The sequence below is a fragment of the Acomys russatus genome, chromosome X, assembly GCF_903995435.1.
Source record: "Acomys russatus chromosome X, mAcoRus1.1, whole genome shotgun sequence".
Lineage (NCBI taxonomy): Eukaryota > Metazoa > Chordata > Mammalia > Rodentia > Muridae > Acomys > Acomys russatus.
The window spans coordinates 103,836,288-103,851,164 of record NC_067169.1 but is presented as its reverse complement, the minus strand read 5'-3'; the positions used below and the strand labels follow the sequence as shown (position 1 = coordinate 103,851,164).

At 41.2% G+C, this 14,877-nt stretch overlaps 1 protein-coding gene across 1 annotated transcript; it reads right to left on the bottom strand.

The window, feature by feature from the left end:
- Positions 1-13,589: 13,589 nt before the first annotated feature.
- LOC127185859 (olfactory receptor 11A1-like) lies at positions 13,590-14,550 on the bottom strand. Its single transcript, XM_051142449.1, is given in 2 exon segments — positions 13,590-14,504; positions 14,506-14,550. Coding segments are annotated over 2 exon segments (960 nt in total).
- Between the last annotated feature and the right edge of the window lie 327 nt (positions 14,551-14,877).

Genomic DNA, 14,877 nt, shown 5'->3' with positions numbered 1-14,877 from the left:
TGAGGTTTGCAGCTCATAGCCTTCCGGTGGAGGCGATTGGTGTGGTGGCTGGTGGGAATTGCTGCGGGAGAGGGGACTCGGGGCAGGATTTGGGTCGTGTGGAGCCTTTGGACCCAGATTGGACTCGGCGGACAGTTCGGCCCCAGAGTCCCGGGTATTGGCCCGGCCTAGCAAACAATTCTGCCTGAGGCACTAACTCAGCGTGGCCATAGCTCCCCTGCTGTGGCGCAGGCTTAGTTGAGCACGCTGCTCCACACTAGGCACTACCTCAGCTCAGCGGCAGCTCCCCTGCGGTGACACAGTCTGGGCGGAGCACTTGGTTTCACCACAGGCGCTAACTCAGAGCAGCCGCAGTTCTCCTGCTGTGGCGCAGGCTTGGTGACGTGCTCGGTTCCATCCTAGGCACCACCTCAGCTCAGCGGCAGCTCCCCTGCGGGGACACAGTCCGGGCGGAGCACTTGTCCCACCACTGGCACTAACTCAGAGCAGCCGCAGTTCTCCTGCTGTGGCGCAGGCTTGGTGACGTGCTCGGTTCCATCCTAGGCACCACCTCAGCTCAGCGGCAGCTCCCCTGCGGGGACACAGTGCGGGCGGAGCACTTGTTCCACCACTGGCGCTAACTCAGAGCAGCCGCAGTTCTCCTGCTGTGGCGCAGGCTTGGTGACGTGCTCGGTTCCATCTTAGGCACCACCTCAGCTCAGCGGCAGCTCCCCTGCGGTGACACAGTCTGGGCGGAGCACTTGGTTTCACCACAGGCGCTAACTCAGAGCAGCCGCAGTTCTCCTGCTGTGGCGCAGGCTTGGTGACGTGCTCGGTTCCATCCTAGGCACCACCTCAGCTCAGCGGCAGCTCCCCTGCGGGGACACAGTCCGGGCGGAGCACTTGTTCCACCACTGGCGCTAACTCAGAGCAGCCACAGTTCTCCTGCTGTGGCGCAGGCTTGGTGACGTGCTCGGTTCCATCCTAGGCACCACCTCAGCTCAGCGGCAGCTCCCCTGCGGGGACACAGTGCGGGCGGAGCACTTGTTCCACCACTGGCGCTAACTCAGAGCAGCCGCAGTTCTCCTGCTGTGGCACAGGCTGGACAGAGCTCTCGGTTCCACCAGCTCTAAGACTCTGGTTGGACACAGTGTACAGTTTGAATCCAGAATTCCTGGCTGAGATTGGTGGTCAGTTCGGGCCCTGAGTCAATAACTGACCACAGCACGCACTTTGGGCCAAAAGGCCCTAGTGGAGCTTGGTGCGTAGTCCCAGCCCAAAAATTCTGGCTGGGCCCTGTGTGCATTTTGGGCCCAAAATCCCTAGCTGAGCTTGGCAGACGGTTCTGGCCCTGAGAATCTAGCTGAGTTCTGCCCGTGGTTCGGTCCCAGTGCTCCTGACTGGACTTGGCAGGGAACACAGAAGGCTGTGGATACCTTGGCCTGACCCAACGCTCATTCAGAGACCCAGAACAATTGCAGGATCCACAGCAGAGAGGGACTGAGGATCACTGGCTGTGAGAGACCAGAATAACAGGGCTAACCTCCTAACATCCACACCAGTGAAGCTTTGAGCTCGCAGCCTAGGGAAATCGTAAGAAAACAAGTGAATCTATCATCAGACACCCTCCATTCAACTCTGGAAGCTACCCAACAAAAACAAAGACGGCAAGATGTCTAAAGGACAACGAAAAAGCATACGCAAAAAACCCCAAAACAACATGGCGTCTCCAGTTTCCAGCTATCCCAAAGAAAACCACCCAGAGAACTCAAATACATCGGAAATACAAGAAAATGACCTCAAATCCTTAGTAATGAGGATGATAATGGAGGAAACAAATAAAATTCGTAATCAAATGCAGGAAGACGCAGACAAACAGGTGAGAGACATAAAAGAAGCACATAGAGTGGAACTGGAAAAATTGCAGGAAAATGCAAACAACCAGATGAAAGAAATAACTAAAACGGTTCAAGCTCTGAAGACCTATAAAGAGGCAATGGAAGAAACTCAGGAATATACAAAAAATCAGATGAAAGAAATCAAAAAATCAGTTCAAGATCTGAAAATGAAAATGGATTCAATGATAAACACACAGACAGAAGAAAAACGAGAACGTGAGACCTCAGAGAAGAAGGCGAGCAACACAGAGGTGAGCTTTTCTAACAGAATCCAAGAGATGGAAGAACGAATCTCAGGGCTAGAAGATACAATCACAGATATTGAATCAACCATTAAAGAAAATGCCAAATCTGGAAAACTCCTGACACAAAACATCCAAGAAATTAAGGACACCATGAAAAGAAGAAATCTGAGGATAATAGGCATTGAAGAAAGAGAAGACATCAGACTCCAGGGCCCAGAAACTATTCTCAACAAAATCATAGAAGAAAATTTCCCCAATCTAAAGAAAGAGATGCCTATAAACATACAAGAGGCCTACAGAACACCAAATAGAATTGACCAGAAAAGAAAAACTGCCCGCCACATAATAATCAAAACACAAAACATGCAGAACAAAGAAAAAATATTAAAAGCTGCAAGGGAAAAGGGCCAAATAACATTTAATGGTAAACCTATCAGAATTACACCTGACTTCTCAGCAGAGACCATAAAAGCCAGAAGGGCCTGGACAGAGATCCTGCAAACCCTAAGAGAACACAGATGCCAGGCCAGACTACTTTACCCAGCAAAATTATCAATAACCATTGATGGAGAAAACAAAATATTCCATGACAAAAACAAATTCAAACAGTACCTATCCACAAACCCAGCTTTACAGAAGGTACTAGAAGGAAAACTCCATCCCAAAGGGTCAAGCTACAACCAAAACTACCCAGGAAATAGATAACTATCCCATGGCAAAAACACAACTACACAAACGCTCGACTGGAAACAACATCAAAATTAAGACTCTTAACAGTCACTGGTCATTAATATCTCTCAACATCAATGGCCTCAATTCTCCAATAAAAAGACACAGACTAACCGAATGGGTACATAAACAAGACCCAACATTCTTCTGCATCCAAGAAACACATCTCACCCATAATGAAAGGCATTACCTCAGGGTAAAAGGTTGGAAAAAAATATTCCAAGCAAATGGTCACAAGAAGCAAGCAGGGGTAGCCATTTTAGTATCGAACAAAATAGACTTTCAACCAAAATTAATCAAAAGGGATGAGGAAGGACACTTCATACTCATCAAAGGTAAAGTCAACCAAGATGACATCACAATTCTGAACATCTATGCTCCCAATACAAGGGCACCCACATATGTAAAAGATCTCCTAAAAAAGCTTAAACCACACATCGATCCCCACACAATAATAGTGGGAGACTTCAACACCCCACTCTCACTGAAGGATAAGTCATTGAAACAGAAACTAAGCCGAGAAATAACATCATTAACCAATGCCATGGGTCAAATGGATCTAACAGATATCTATAGAACCTTTCACCCAAACAAGAAAGAATACACCTTCTTCTCTGCACCCCATGGAACCTTCTCCAAAATTGATCACATCGTAGGTCACAAAGCAAGCCTCAACAGATACAAGAGGATTGAAATAATACCTTGTATCCTATCAGATCACCATGCTCTTAGGCTGCAATTCAACAACAACAGAAATAACAAAAAGCCTACACGTTTGTGGAAACTAAACAACTCTCTGCTAAATGACACCTGGGTCAGGGAAGAAATAAAGAAAGAAATCAAGGAGTTTCTGAAATTCAATGAAAATGAAGAAACAACATACCCAAATTTGTGGGATACATTGAAAGCAGTGCTAAGAGGAAAATTCATAGCACTAAGTGCCTTTAAAAAGAAATTGGAAACATCGCACATAAGCATCTTAACAACACAACTGGAAGCCCTAGAAAAAAAAGAAGCAGAAACACCCAAGAGGAGTAGACGCCTGGAAATTATCAAACTCAGGGCTGAAATTAACAAATTAGAAACTAAGAAAACAGTCCAAAGAATCAACAAAACCAAAAGCTGGTTCTTTGAGAAAATCAACAAGATAGACAGACCATTAACCAAACTAACTAAAAGGCAGAGAGACAGTATTGAAATGAACAAAATCAGAAATGAAAAGGGAGACATAACAACAGACACTGAAGAAATTCAAAGAATCATAAGATCCTACTTTGAAGGCATATACGCCACAAAATTTGAAAATCTACGGGAAATGGACGATTTTCTTGATCAAGTTCACTTGCCAAAGTTGAGTGAAGAACAGATAAACAAGTTAAATAGTCCCATTTCCCCTACAGAAATAGAAGCAATCATCGATGGTCTCCCAACCAAAAAAAGCCCAGGGCCAGATGGTTTCAGTGCAGAATTCTACCAGACCTTTAAGGGCGAGCTAATACCGATACTCTTCAAGCTACTCCAAAAGATAGAAATGGATGGAAAATTACCAAATTCATTCTATGAGGCCATAGTCTCATTGATACCTAAACCTCACAAAGACTCAACAAAGAAAGAGAATTTCAGACCAATTTCTCTTATGAACATAGATGCAAAAATACTAAATAAAATACTTGCAAAACGAATACAGGAGCACATCAAAGATATCATTCATCATGACCAAGTAGGCTTCATTCCAGGCATGCAGGGATGGTTTAATATACGGAAATCCATCAATGTAATCCATCATATAAACAAACTGAAAATAAAAAACCACATGATTATCTCCTTGGATGCAGAGAAAGCATTTGATAAAATTCAACACCCATTCATGTTTAAAGTTTTAGAGAGATCGGGGATACAAGGCACTTTCCTCAACATAATAAAGGCTATATACAGCAAGCCAATAGCCAAAATCAAAGTAAATGGTGAGATACTCAAGGAAATTCCTCTCAAATCAGGAACAAGGCAAGGCTGCCCACTCTCTCCATATCTCTTCAATATAGTACTCGAAGTTCTAGCCAGAGCAATAAGACAACAAAAGGAGATCAAGGGGATCCAAATGGGAAAGGAGGAAGTCAAATTATCCCTCTTTGCAGATGATATGATAGTGTACATAAGTGACCCTCAAAACTCCACCAGAGAACTCCTAAAGCTGATAAACACCTTCAGCAAATTGGCTGGATACAAAATTAACTCAAAAAAGTCTGTAGCCTTCCTATACACAAATGACAAGCTTACAGAGGAAGAAATTAGGAAAACCACACCCTTCACATTAGCCACAAGCAATATAAAATATCTAGGAGTTACCCTAACTAAGCAAGTGAAGGACTTGTATGAAAAAAATTTCAAAACTCTGAAGAAAGAGATTGAAGATGACCTGAGAAGATGGCGTGATCTTCCTTGCTCATGGATCGGGAGAATTAACATAGTAAAAATGGCCATCCTACCAAAAGCAATCTACAGATTCAATGCAATCCCTATCAAAATAACTACACAATTTTTTAAAGACATTGAAAGTTCAATTCTGAACTTCATATGGAAAAACAAAAAACCCAGAATAGCTAAAACAGTCTTGTACAATAAAAGATGCTCCGGAGGAATCTCCATACCTGATCTCAAACTGTACTATAAAGCAATAGTACTTAAAACAGCATGGTACTGGCACAGCAACAGGCTGGTTGATCAGTGGAATCGAATCGAAGACCCAGATATGAATCCACACACATATGGTCACTTGATTTTTGACAAAGAAGCCAAATCCATTCAATGGAAAAAGGATAGCATCTTCAACAAATGGTGCTGGTCTAACTGGAGGTCTATGTGTAAAAAAATGAAACTGGACCCATATTTGTCACCTTGCACAAAACTCAAATCCAAGTGGATTAAAGACCTCAACATAAAACCAGAGACACTAAGCCACTTAGAAGAAAAAGTGGGAAAGAGCCTGGAACATATTGGCACAGGAGACAACTTCCTGAACAGAACACCAACGGCCCAGGCCTTAATGTCAACCATTAATAAATGGGACCTCATGAGGCTGAGAAGCTTCTGTAAGGCAGGAGACACTGTCAAGAGAACAAAGCGACAGCCTACAGACTGGGAAAAAATCTTCACCAACCCTACATCTGACAAAGGTCTAATATCCAAAATATATAAAGAACTCAAGAAATTAAACACCACCAAACCGAATAACCCAATTGAGAAATGGGGCTTGGAACTAAACAGAGAATTCTCAACAGAGGAGTATCAAATGGCTGAGAAACACTTAAAGAAATGCTCAACCTCCTTAGTCATCAGGGAAATGCAAATCAAAACAACTCTGAGATTCCATCTTACACCCATCAGAATGGCTAAGATCAAAAATTCAAGCGACACCACATGCTGGCGAGGATGTGGGGAGAGAGGAACACTCCTTCATTGCTGGTGGGAATGCAAACTAGTACAGCCACTTTGGAAATCTATCTGGTGCTATCTCAGAAAAATGGGACTAGGGCTTCCTCAAGACCCAGCTATTCCACTCCTTGGAATATACCCAGAAGATGCTCCAGCACACAACAAGAAAATTTGCTCAACCATGTTCATAGCAGCCTTATTCATAATAGCCAGAACATGGAAACAGCCTAAGTGTCCCTCAGTAGAAGAGTGGATAAAGAAACTGTGGTACATAAACACTATGGAATACTACTCAGCTATTAAAAACAAGGAATTCCCGAAATTTGTGGATAAATGGATTGAGCTAGAAATGATCATAATGAGTGAGTTAACCCAGAAGCAGAAAGAATCAAATGGTATATACTCACTTATATCTGCATACTAGCCCAAGGGGCATGTCCCACGAAAGCCTTCACTTACCAGGAAACTGGGACAGAGGGGAAGGCATCCTATTGGGACTCTAAATGAGAGACGCATGGGAGAATAGCAAAATAAAAGGATCCAGAGGGTCCTAGAAATCTACAAGTAGAACAATATGATAGGCAGATTTGGGCCCAGGGGTCCCGCTCAAACTAAGGCACCAGCCAAGGACAATACAGGAGGTAAACTTTAAACCCCTTCCCAGATCTAGCCAATGGTCAGAATATTCTCCACAGTTGAGTGGAGAGTGTGATACGACTTTCTCACATACTCTGGTGCCTCACATTTGACCATGTCCCCTGGAGGGGGAGACCTGGTGGCACTCAGAGGAAGGACAGCAAGTAGCCAAGAAGAGACTTGATACCCTATGAGACTATATAGGGGGACGTAATCCCCCTCAGGAACAGTCATAGGGGAGGGGAATAATGGGAAAATGGGGGGGGGGAGAAATGGGAGGATACAAGGGATGGGATAAACATTGAGATGTAACAAGAATAAATTAATAAAAAAAAAATAAATAAAAAAAAAATAAAAAATAAAAAAAAAAAAAAAATAAAAAAAAAAAAAAGAACATGGTAGGCAATCAGTACATATTGGCACAATATAAATGACATGCCTTTGATCAGAGGTCAATGTTTTTTGCATGTGCCGTGGATATTGGACCTTTGTGGTTTTACAGGGACCATGTCCTTATATCTCTTGCTTCTTCAACTTCTTCCTCCTTAATATTAGTTAATACCAGAAGGAGTTTTTCTTTCATAGGCCTTTATTGCTGCTTTAGCAAAAACACCCCTATTCCATCCTTAAGCCCAAATCCTGAGACTCCTGGAGTCATTTTACAATTTTATTTAGCAAAAAAAAGTCTTTAGAAGAAAAAAGTAGCAATCAAGCATTATACATTTATATTATAAAACTGACATCTTCCCTCAAGCTTCCTGTTCTAGTTCTGACAACATTTCTTTTCAGGGTCAAATTTTGCCAAAGATGTCTTCTCTTCTTTGCCTCTTCACCATTCATTTGCACCATTCCATCACTACTAAACAGTTCTTTCCTGAAGTATTCATTGATGTCCAAGTTATCACATACAATGAACTCTCAGCATAATTTATCAGGATTTTCCTATTTAAATTTGTTGTTCTAAGTGCTTGAGTTCGATTCCTACCTCTCTATCTTACCCTCATCTGCTTGTTATTCTTTAACTGCATGATGTGTAAGTGATGGAGTTTCCATGATTCTATTTCAGGTTCCTTTTCTCCCTTTAAATTGTTTCTCTACATGATTGCACCCACTTTCATGCTTTTAAATACCACCTACACGCTGATGACTTCTAAATGTATAGTTTTGAACTATCTATCTTTTCAGATTTCCAAATCAGTATATTTAATTGCCTACTTGACATCCTCTGCCAAATCAGAACACTCTCGGACAAAACTGGATGCATCATTTCTTCTTTCTGGCAAACCTGGTCCTACTCTAGAATTCTATATCTCAGAAAGTTGTGCAAGCACACATTCAATTCACTACCACTAAAAAGGAAATAATTATTGATACCTTCTCCACATATATCATCAAGAATCTATCAATTCTACTTGTGAATATATCAAGTGTAGTTCACTTTTCATCTCTGCCAGGATTCGCCTAGCTCACGCTATCATAATCCCTGACCAACCATAGTGTAATTGTGTTCTAATTAGTTGAGCAACACCTATTAAGTCTGTTCTGACATCAAATATTATCCTTTGCCCAGCAGCCAGTAAGATCTAAAAACATAAAGTAGGTCATGTTATTATACTAGAGACCATTCAAGAATTACTATCTCACAGGGAAGTCCAGTCTGGATTAACTCATTGCTTTCTGGTCTTATCTCTTATATGCTTTCCCTTGACCACTACTTTATAACCACACTTTCATATTTCTGTTCCCAGAACACTCTAAAGTCTTTATTACTATAGATTTATTTGTTACCTCTTCTCTCTGCTACCCCACCCCATCATTCAAAAAGCTATTTTTTCATACAATGCATTTTGACCATGTTTTCCCCTCCCTGCGCTAAATTCCTCCCAGATCTTCCTCACTTCTCTAACCACCCAACTCTATGTTCTTTTTCTCTCTGTCTCATCACTTGTACTCTTTACCTTGATTATTCCTGTTTGTCCTTTGGATCTCTTTTCAGATGCCATATCTGCAGAGAATCCTTCTCTGATAGTCTCAACATGACCCAAGTAAATTACCCTTGTTATGTACCTTCCTAGAGTCATGCACTTCTCTTTCACAGTGTTTACAACAATACTAACCTCTTGGGATTACCATAACATAAGCAAGACCTGAATCAAGAAAATAATAATAGTTTACTTAATGAGGGTGGAAAACAACTCAGCGATTAACTCAAAAAAAGATTTGCTCAAGGTTTCCTAGGGCAAGCATTCTTCTGGGTATCGAAGACAAAGTAGCAAAATTCATAGTGTGAGAAGTATATCTAGAAGACAAACTCAGGTACACTTCACTAAAAACTATCTGGGAGGGAAATAGTAAATCCAATAAATATTTTGGTTGAATACATTAATCTGGATAATGTTATAATTCCTTAAACCTAGGCACACTGTGACTCCTGTAGCAATAGGAAAGCAGCATTTGCCTCTACAATGTGACAGATGGGAAAAGACAGGCAACTGTTTCTGAAGAAGGAAATAATTAATCTAAGGATCAAAAAACTGAAACAATATGCTCTAGCATTGTATACATGGCATATGTCTGTGAGTAACTATTCACAACAGTGATGTAGTAAATTGTGAGATGTAGTCAACTAGTAGATGAAATTAGAGGAGGCAGGAGTAAGGCCATGGAAAGCACTGAGTCCCATGCTAAGGAGCTTGTGTTTCATGCCATATAAGTGTCAAGTGCCTACTGTGTCCAGGGCACTATGCTAAGTACCACTTCAAATGACTCACAGTCTCTGTATTTAAGGGGTTTACTATCTTATGGTAAGATACCTCTTATGCGCAAAAGTGTGCAGAACAGTAATTCTCCAGGTTTCACAATCTTGTGGGAAGGTAGGACCTATGCACACAAGTGTGCTGGACAGTAATGCTCCACATCAAAGAAGAAGCGTAAAGTCCTTCTCTGGAGGAAGTTCTAACATAGAGTCAGTCATAAAGGGTTCCAAGAGAAGGGAAAGCTCATGTGCCTTTTTTTGTTTGTTTGTTTATATGTCCCACTAAAATGTGGTTAGGCCATTCTATTGGGTTGTTTTACACTAATGAATTCCTTTTAAAATTAAGGTAAATAGGAGCCTTGGAGTTTCTCTTTGAGACTTTATGGGTAGTTCTTTCAAGATCTACATAGTCTGCAATGTTAATAAATTTTGAACAATTTGATACCATGGCTATTAAATGATAATATCTTTGAACTTGGAAACTGTCTACATTGTTCATTATTCTCTTCTTAGCACGTAGCAAAATTTAGGGATAATATTAGGCTTTCAATAAATATTTTGATTGAATAAATGAATCCATGTATTCTCTCCCTTTTCAGAGCAGAATTCTTTTAAAATTTTTCCTCTCTCTCGAAGTGTGTAGCTTTTATATGTCATTTGATGATATTCAATAACTGGTAATGAAGACAAAAGGAATAGAAACATGAGTGAGTCCAGTAAGGCAAACTCAGGTATATGTCAGTAAAAAGACCTGGGAGAATAGACAGAAAATGCTGTAGGTATCTATAAATATTAAAGGAAACCCAATCTAGAGAAAAATGTGCTTGAAGCAATCCACATGTCTAATATATTGCTGCAAATGCTGAAGGCACATTTCTTTAAAATTAGTCCACAAATAGGTTTCCATTACTGTATTACACTTTATCTTTATCTTTGTAATTATAGGCAAAGTAAAGGTACAGTAGTATCAGCCATTTAGCACAGGCAGTCTCTCTGCCAGAATTCAAGCCTGTGTACTGAATGGAGCATGTATATAGGCTATTCACATAGGGATTTCTCCCATTCTTAAGAGTTATTACAGTATCCCTTCCTCCAACTACACCAAATTTGAGTCTGTTTTATTCATTCTCTCATTTTTCTTCAATGCTTTTGACATACTCTTTTATATGTATGTGCCTGCAACCTTACTCAACACCATCTTTGTATTATAGACCATGATATATGTTGTCTTCTGTTTTCTTCTTTTTTCCCCAGTGCTAGCAACTGAATCCAGAGCCTTGTGCTTGGCATGCAAGTGCTCTATCACTAAACTAAATTCCAAATCCCTCTTTCGTTTGCATTTTAAAACTCACAAAACTCACAGCAGTGAGATGTCCTACTGATGGTCACTTAAGTCCCAGAGACCACCCCCAAATAATATAGGCTACACACAATGCTCTTGGTTCCCCACTAGAAGATTGTAAGACCCCATTTCTAAAGAAACCATGTAACTGAGTTGCAGAACACTGAGAAAAAAAGGTGGATCTGAGCTGGAAGTTTCTTTCTTGTTGGCTAGCTTTCCTAGTACCAGGTGATTTGTAATCTGCTGGAGGAGAAAAAGTAGTCAATGCTCCTACCCAGCTGTGAACCTAATTATCTATACTAATGACCTGCTGTCAAGATATGCCCATGAGTACAATAGTAGAAGGACTGTTATGGGTGTAACTATACATTCTCTGATTGGATTTGAGGCTTGGTTCATAAGAAGGAATTCATTACATACCTAGTCAGGGACCCACAGCTGGAGAGGTCATTGTCCTTGGGGGAGAATCAACTACTGTTGTTAAGTTAAATAAACATGGCATCAAAGTTCCTTCTAAAATCTTATGTTTGCATGCATAAATTAGTTATGTACCCAGCCTTCCATTCTTTTTGCTGTGGATGGTGTTTAATGCAGAGACTTAACAAAATTCAAAGAACAGAGAATAAGAGACTGTGGATGTCGGGTCTTAAATGGAATGCTGTATCACCAATGCACAAGGGACATGATGTAAAGAAGGGAGTGGAAGGAATATGAAAGCCAGAGTTTGGGGATGAGTGCAAGGAGAAACAGTGTCCTTAGGATGTGGTGTGGTGGTACACATATGAACTCACAGCACTTGTGGTTACCTGCACAAAATCTATACAATATCAAGCCAGTCAAAACCCCAACATGAATCAGGGAGGAGTTCATAAGGCCCTAGACTTTCACTGGGAGACTATGAACAGTTAATGGATGAGAAAGGAGTGTTCTTTTCATTTAATGTATTTTAATCTATAATATTTTATTCATTCTTTGAATTTTTCATGCATTTATGCCATGTATTTAGATCACATCCATCCATCATTACCTTTCTCCAAGTCCACCTAGTTCTCTCCACCCTATCTCCATCCCAACTTAGTGTCATCCCATTTTGTTGTTGTTGATAACCTTGAGGCAAAGTACAATTGTTCTTATATGCATGGGCACCGGACAATCACTGAGGCAATGACAATGACAACCAACTAGCAACTGCATATCTAAAAGGAAGTGACTTTCTCTCCTTCATCAACTACCCACTCTCCACAGCTCTTCTAGCGAGGGTGGGGCCTTGGGTCACCTCCCAATTTTGTGCTGGAATTTTGACTGGCTTTATTTTATGCAAATTTTGTGCAGGCAACTACAAGTGCTGTGAGCTGATGTGTGCAACACCCATGCCATGCCCTGAAGTCTGCATTTCACAGCTCTTCTCTTCATTGGCCAGCTCTTCAACTCTTTCTTTCCACTCTTCCGTGTGTTCCCTAAGCCTTAGTGGGGAGGGGGAGCTGATACAGATGCTCCACCTATGGCTGAGCACTCACAGCTTCTTATCTCACAAAAAAACAGTAAGATGTCTCTGCACTGACCACTACCTACTCCAAAAATAATTAATTTACCTGAAAAAAGTTGAAAGTACCACAAACCTATAGATTTATATATAAACATTTAGAAGACAGTTTGACAGCATCACTATTTAATATAACAGCAATAGGTCTCTCCAGGGCCAATGATCTCTCCAGCCATGATCTTAATATCAAGTTTGCTGTGCCAGAAATGAAACTTGTCCTGTGGAACAGGTCTTGAATCCAGTCAGAGAGCAGCTGGTTATCTACATAACAGTCTTGTCATCAGTAATCTCACCCAGTGCTGGGCACCATGCGGTACAATTCTGACCTGTCTGGCTAGATGTTTCAACAGAGGTGTCACTTTCTTCTGTGGTGTGGCCATTGGTAAACTGCTAATTTCCCAGTAAATAATTCTCCATTCATACTCAACTCAAGTAAACATAATTAAACCCACCGTGCAATAAATAAATAAACTAACATAGGTGGGTCTTGGGAAGAAAAGCTTCAGTAGGGAAAAGAAAGAGGATGAGAGAGGTATAGGGTGAAACTGGCCAATATTCAAGATATACAGATACTAAATTTTCCAAGAATAAAAAATACAAAAAATCACTGTAGACCAAAACAAGGACTGTCATTGTTTGAATTTTATTAACATTTTTCAATTGAATAGTAATTGGTTTTAGTGTTACATTTCAATGAATGGTAATGAATCGCAAGCAAAAAACAGTTCTTACCTCTTAGGTAGTGTTTTTGGGGACATTGGGTGAATCAATTACATATTATGTACCTCAATATGCATTCCTTCCTATAAACTAGTAGATAATCATTCCCTCTTGCATTGCAAAAATGTTCAAAGAAAACAATATTATTCCAAGTATATTAAGAAAACTTTTCCTTAAAATAGTGAGTTGGAGGCTTAGCAAATATTTGGAGTTACAATAATAATAACCTATTCTGTTATGCTAGTCTCACTAAGTCTTCCTTGATGATTGAAAGATTCCTTTGCTTCAGATCTGCTGTCATTTCAATTGGTTAAGTGAAATGAAAATCACAGAATCGAATCATCAGTTTTCTCCGAGTCTCCCTGCCATCTTTATTGTTGAGACTGTAGATAAGAGGGTTCCACTTTGGAGTAACAACAGGATAGAACAAGGAGAAGGTCTTGTTGAGAGCTGGCACCTGGCCAGCCAAGGGTACAGCATAGACCAAGATCAAAGTCCCATAAAACAAGATCACAACAATTAAATGAGAAGAACATGTGGAAAATTCCTTTTGCCTGCCAATAATGGAAGGTATATGCAAGACTACAACAAGAATCTTCCAGTAGGAGGCTAAAGTTAGTTTAAAGGGGACCGGGGTTGCCAGAGATGTTAGACTCATGCAGACTCTGTTAACCAGATGGGGATCAGAGCAGAAGAGCTTCTGCAGAAGTTTCAAGTAGCAGAAGAAATGGTCAACCTTATTGCCTCCACAGAAAGTCAAGCTGGATAGCATAGCAGCCTGGAAGGCAGCTGCCACTGAGAAACCACACAGCCATGAGCCAATTGCTATCCCTACACATAGGGTTCCGTGTAATAGTGTTGAATAGTGCAAAGGCCAGCAGACGGCCAGGTACCAGTCATATGACATTACTGCCAGGAGATAGCACTCAGTGCTCCTCAGGGCCCCAAAGAAGTATAGCTGAATTACACAACCTACCATGGAGATCATCCTATTTTCCCATAGTAAGTCCACCAACCCCCCCGGTACAATGTTGGATGTATAACAGATCTCTAGGCATGAAAGGTTGGCCAGAAAGAAGTACATTGGAGTCTGGAGTACTTGTTGAGTGCATACGAGCACCACAAGAAGAAGAGTAGCAGAAACCGTGACTAGATAGACAGTGCCAAATACCAGGAAGAGCAAGGGGTTCAGTTCCTTGAGGTCTCCAAACCCTAGTAGAAAAAAACTCAGTTACCACCATAGTGGAATTTCCTGGACCCACTGCAAGCATGTGTTCCTGAGACAGGCTTTGCTTCTCCATACCAGTATGTCAGGTTCACTCTATCACCTAGATTCCCTGTGTGATCCATTTCTATCAATGATTACAGATTTGCACTGAAAGGCTGTTTCTTGACTTTGGGAGAGTGGGGTATGACTTTCACAGGAACTCTAGTGCCCCATATTTGACCACGTCCCCTGGATGGGGAGGCCTGGTGGCACTCAGAGGAAGGATAGCAGGCTACCAAGAAGAGACTTGATACCCTATGAGCATATACAGGGGGAGGAGGTCCCCTCAGTCACAGTCATAGGAGTCATAGGGGAGGGAAGTAGGGATAAA